Source organism: Myotis davidii, unplaced genomic scaffold, assembly GCF_000327345.1.
Source record: "Myotis davidii unplaced genomic scaffold, ASM32734v1 scaffold901, whole genome shotgun sequence".
Lineage (NCBI taxonomy): Eukaryota > Metazoa > Chordata > Mammalia > Chiroptera > Vespertilionidae > Myotis > Myotis davidii.
The window spans coordinates 302,995-307,646 of record NW_006291427.1 but is presented as its reverse complement, the minus strand read 5'-3'; the positions used below and the strand labels follow the sequence as shown (position 1 = coordinate 307,646).

Sequence of the window (4,652 nt, the reverse complement as noted above, 5' to 3'; positions counted from 1 at the left end):
CACACACACACACACACACGCACGCACACACAAACGCACGCACGCACACGCACCCGCCACACACACCATTGGTGGGGCTTTGCAGTACACCAGTCGTAGCCCCTTCATTCTGGCTTATCAACTACCATAGGCTGAGGGTCTACCCTGGCCCCGCCTTTCGAACCGGATAGTCACGCCCCCGAGAAAGGCCACGCCCCCCACCAACCTTCGTATTTCAGCCTAATCCCGCTACTCTGCCGAGCTCCCCCAACTACATTGGTTTAGTTTCTCCCTTGGTCCCGCCCCTGAGGCCGGCTCCTTGCCATCATTGGTAAGGCCCCGCCTTGGGCCCCTCCCGCTGTCCGACTCGCCTCTCCCATTGTCTCGGTTGATGCTGCCCGATCCAGCAATCCTCCTCGGGGTTCAGTTTCCCGAGGTCGCGCTCTTTCTCTGGCCGGCGGGACGGTCCTGCAGCGGAGAACCGGCTTCCCGAGTTCGGGCAGCTCTTCTTCCCTCCGTAGGACCCCCTGTGCTGTTCCAGGGTCGCAGCAGCTATGTCCGCACTGCGAACTCTTCTGCTGCTGCTGCTACCTCTGTGTCCCGGTCCTGGTCCTGGACCCGGGAGCGAGGCAAAGGTCATCCGGAGTTGCACGGAGACCCGGCAAATTCTGGGGGCCCGGGGATATAGCTTAAGCCTACTCCCTCCCGCCCTGATCTCAGGTGAGGAGAATAGAGGAAGACTAGAGAATTGGGGGCGAGGGAGGGGTCGGGGTGGGTCCTCCCCGTCCCACAATAACTCTCCCCTTTCAGAGTGACCTTTGTAATCTTTTTATCCCATAGTAATATCGCCTCTCCTCCTGAACATCCTTACCAGGAGCACAATAACCCTCCTGTTCACATAGTAGCTCTTTTACGCCACCCCCACCCCAAATCCCTTTCTAGTAAGTAGCACCCATCTCTCTGGTTCTTTCTTTACAGCCCAATTTGTTCTCCTCGCTGTTTCTAAGAGCACTTCTATAATACTTTCTTGTTTACCAAGTAACCCCACCCCTGCAAACCCCATTCTTCCTATACAAGCTGTCCTGTAAGTCCTTAGAGGCCTGGGGGGTGCCATGCTGGGGACGGTGGCCTGAGGGCCCTCTGATCACTAATTTTGCCCGTTACTGTTTGATCCCATGCCCAATGGCAGTGGACTGGGGAAGGGTGAGGGGACAATAGGGTGGGAATAGGGTCAAGTAGGAATGTGTGTACAGACAATAGAAAAGAAACCAGGCAGGTGAAAGAGGAGGGATGGCCCCCAGAGAATAGGCAGGAAAAGGAAGGAATTTTACCACATCACTTCTCACCATTCCTTGTGTCTCCTCTGTCTAGGTGAGCACCTCCGGATCTGTCCCCAAGAATATACTTGCTGTTCCAGTGAAATAGAGGAGAGGCTGACCTGGGACACTGAGGCTACTTTCCGAGGCCTGGTGGAGGAGAGTGGCTCCTTCCTGGTTCACACATTGGCTTCCCGGCTTAGAACATTTGATGGTGAGGACTTGGGGTCCCCAAACCTGGCCACACAGCTCCTCGCTGTGCTCACGATCCCAGCAAGTATCCTGTCCTCACTTCCCACTCCATCCCTAAGGCACCCCTGCCCTGTCTTAGCCCCCCCAACCCCACCCCAGGCTCTCTCCAGGGTCCTGCCCCACCCCATTCTCAATCTGCCCAAGTCTGAGAGTTGCTCAGTTTGTAACTCAGTTGTCTTTTCTCTCCCCACTTTCTTCTTGCCTTTGCTCTTTCACTTTCTCATCCTTCTCTGGCCTCATCCCACCTCACTCCGCTTTCTTTGCATTTGCTGCAGAGGTTTTCCGGGAGATGCTCTCATCAGCTGAGCACTCCCTGGCCCTGCTCTTCCACCGCTCCTATGGCCGCCTGTATTCCCAGCAGACCCCCTTATTCAGCGGCCTGTTCTCTCGGCTGCGGGACTACTATGAGAAGTCTGGTGAGGGGTTAGATGACGCCTTGGTGGATTTCTGGACGCAGGTCCTGGAGAGAATGTTCCCCCTGCTGCACCCACAGTACATCTTCTCCCCTGAATACCTGTTCTGCCTCACTCGCCTTGCCTCCTCTGCTGATGACTCTCTGAAGCCTTTCGGGGACTCACCCCGTCGCCTCCGCCTGCAGGTGAGGGGTCTCAAGGCCTGAGTTTCAGCCATCTCTGACCTAGTGACCTCTAAACTGTGCATTCACCTCCCACTGAATGACCACCCCTTCATGCTCCAGTCACCCCTGACCTGGTGATCCCCACATCCTGCATGTCAGCCATCTCTGACCTTGTGGTCACTATCTAGAGCCCCAGTGACCCCTGCCTGACCCAGTGCTCCTTGATTTCCTTTAATTGTATGTCTCCCACTCATCCTGTGCTGAAATTTCACACATCCCTGACCCACTCACCTACTCTTGCCCCCCAGCCCCCTTTCTGCCAACTCTTTCCTCATTCTAATATCTTGACTTCCTCTGGTTCAACTAAATGTGAATTAGGCACTTAGTATTTGAGAAGGATTTTCATTTTATAGTATCTCATTTAATTGCCATTGTAACTCTGGGAGGTAGATGGTAGTGTTCCTGTTTTACAGATGAGAAAACTGAACCTCCCAGAAGTTAAGGTCTCACAGCCAGTAAATGGTAGAGCTGTGTCTCACACCCAGGTCTTCTGGCTGTAAGTTCAGTGTTTGTCCTGATGCACAGTCCCATTATCTCCAAGCCCTGTAAAACAATCCCTCCCATCTCTTCCCAAGCCCAGCTCACCTTGACTTGATTCCTTTGAGCCTCTTGTACCTGCCTTATTGTACCACCTGATAATCCTAACCACCCAAAGATAACTCCACAAACTACTCCCCACTGCTCATCCCAGTGGTTTAGTCTCTTGGCCCCGATCTTGACTGACAGGACAACCCTATGGTTTTTCTCACCTTCTTTCTTCTCCCCAGATAACCCGGGCCATGGTGGCTGCCCGGGCCTTTATCCAGGGCTTGGAGACTGGAAGAGATGTGGTCAGCGAAGCACTTAAGGTTAGAGGGTGCTTGAGTGCGGGTGGGGCTCAGGGAGGGAAAAGGAGATGCCCCGTGAGGAAGAGTCAGATGCCAGCTGGCAGGAGAGACGTGGAGCTTTCCCACATTAGCCTTGAGGCCCTGGAACCCCAGGGTGAACCAGGAAGGAGGTGGGCCAAAGGGAAGTCTCCCTGGTGTCATGATTCATGATCTGCTCTCACCTCTGACCCTCTCCTGCCCTCTGATGACTCATATTCCTGTCAGCCTCTGGGGTTCTGCTCACCTCCATAACATTCTGCAATGGGAGTACTGGTCCCCCCAGTTTCCTCCAGATGCCTCAGTGATGACTCATCTGGCTCTTCCTTTCCTGCTACTGAAGGCCAAATTCCTGACTTGGCCTTCAAGGCTCTCTTTCTACCACCCTGACCTCCAGCCTTACCTCTTCCATCCTCAGTTTCATCCTTCCCCACTCTTGTCCTTAAACCTTTTCTCAGACCCCACTGTTCCATCCTTCCCCAAAAGCAATATCTACAACCTGGCCCCGAGGAACTTCCCTCCACAGTCTTTTGGGGTCTCACCTGCTGCTACATGGGGTCACCAACCCTAGCCATTCACAGCGGTTCTCCATATGGGGCATGGGAAGGTAGGGTGGGGTATTTGGTTTCTCCATGCACAGCACAAAGCGTGGCTGAGGGCAGCCTTAGTATTTGTGGATCACATAGCCCGGCTCTCTGCCCCCAGGTCCCCATGTCCGAAGGCTGTAGGCGGGCTGTAATGCGTCTGACTGGCTGCCCCTTTTGTCGCGGGGTCCCCCTGCTGCCGCCTTGCCGGGGCTTCTGCCTCAACGTGGCCCATGGCTGCCTCAGCAGCCGGGGACTGGACCCTGACTGGGGGGCCTATCTGGGTGAGGACTCAGGAAAGCCTGAGAAGCTGGTCCCTGTAAGGGTGAGTGGGATGGACTGGGAGGGATTTTTAAGCCATATCGAGGGGGGAGGGAGTGGTAGAGATCTTGAGTCTCCCCATCTGACACTTTGCTGTCTGGGTCATGATTTGTGGGAACTTCCTAGTTTAATGAGTACCTTCCTGCTGTTCCACCCCCTTACCCCCCCCCCCCATTTCACCCTTGGCTTTCTCCCCCTCCTTCAAGATGGTCTCCTGCTCCTGGCTGAGAAGATCCAGGGCCCTTTTTCCTTTGAACTGGCAGCTCAGGCCATTGGGGTGAAGATCTCAGAAGGTTTGATGTACCTGCAGGAAAACAGTGTAGGAGTGTCCACCCAGGTACAGGAGCCTTGAGGAGCGTGGGAGTGTCCGCCTGGGGGCTGGGCCGGGTGGTATGGGGGTCAGCTCTGGTACAGGAGAGGGAAGGATGGAGGCAGTGGCCTGGGATTGTGAGACAGGGCTGGGGGTCAGAGAGGCACTGTAGGTGGAAACAGGGCTATCGGGAGATTTAGGTGTTGGAATGGAGATTCAGTGCCAGTTTCATCCTGTGGGGCATCCCTGTGCCACAGGTGTTTCAGGAATGTGGGGTCCCCCCAAAGGCGATGGCCCGTGCCCACCGAGCCCTGGCACCCATGGAAGAAGTGGGCCGGCGCTGGACCGCGGCAGCAGGGGCGGAGGAGGAGCAGCCCACGCCAGCTGTGG

At 55.4% G+C, this 4,652-nt stretch overlaps 1 protein-coding gene across 1 annotated transcript in view; it reads left to right on the top strand.

Moving 5' to 3' along the window:
- Positions 1 to 382: 382 nt before the first annotated feature.
- The window catches only part of GPC2 (glypican 2), a 6,065-nt gene continuing 1,795 nt past the window's right edge, over positions 383 to 4,652 (top strand). The window contains exons 1-7 of the mRNA XM_006764708.2: positions 383 to 699; positions 1,351 to 1,509; positions 1,823 to 2,145; positions 2,952 to 3,032; positions 3,753 to 3,915; positions 4,159 to 4,289; positions 4,520 to 4,641. Of these exons, the coding sequence (XP_006764771.1) occupies positions 534 to 699; positions 1,351 to 1,509; positions 1,823 to 2,145; positions 2,952 to 3,032; positions 3,753 to 3,915; positions 4,159 to 4,289; positions 4,520 to 4,641 (1,145 nt within the window). The 5' untranslated portion in view covers positions 383 to 533. The remainder of the gene's footprint in view (positions 700 to 1,350; positions 1,510 to 1,822; positions 2,146 to 2,951; positions 3,033 to 3,752; positions 3,916 to 4,158; positions 4,290 to 4,519; positions 4,642 to 4,652) is intronic.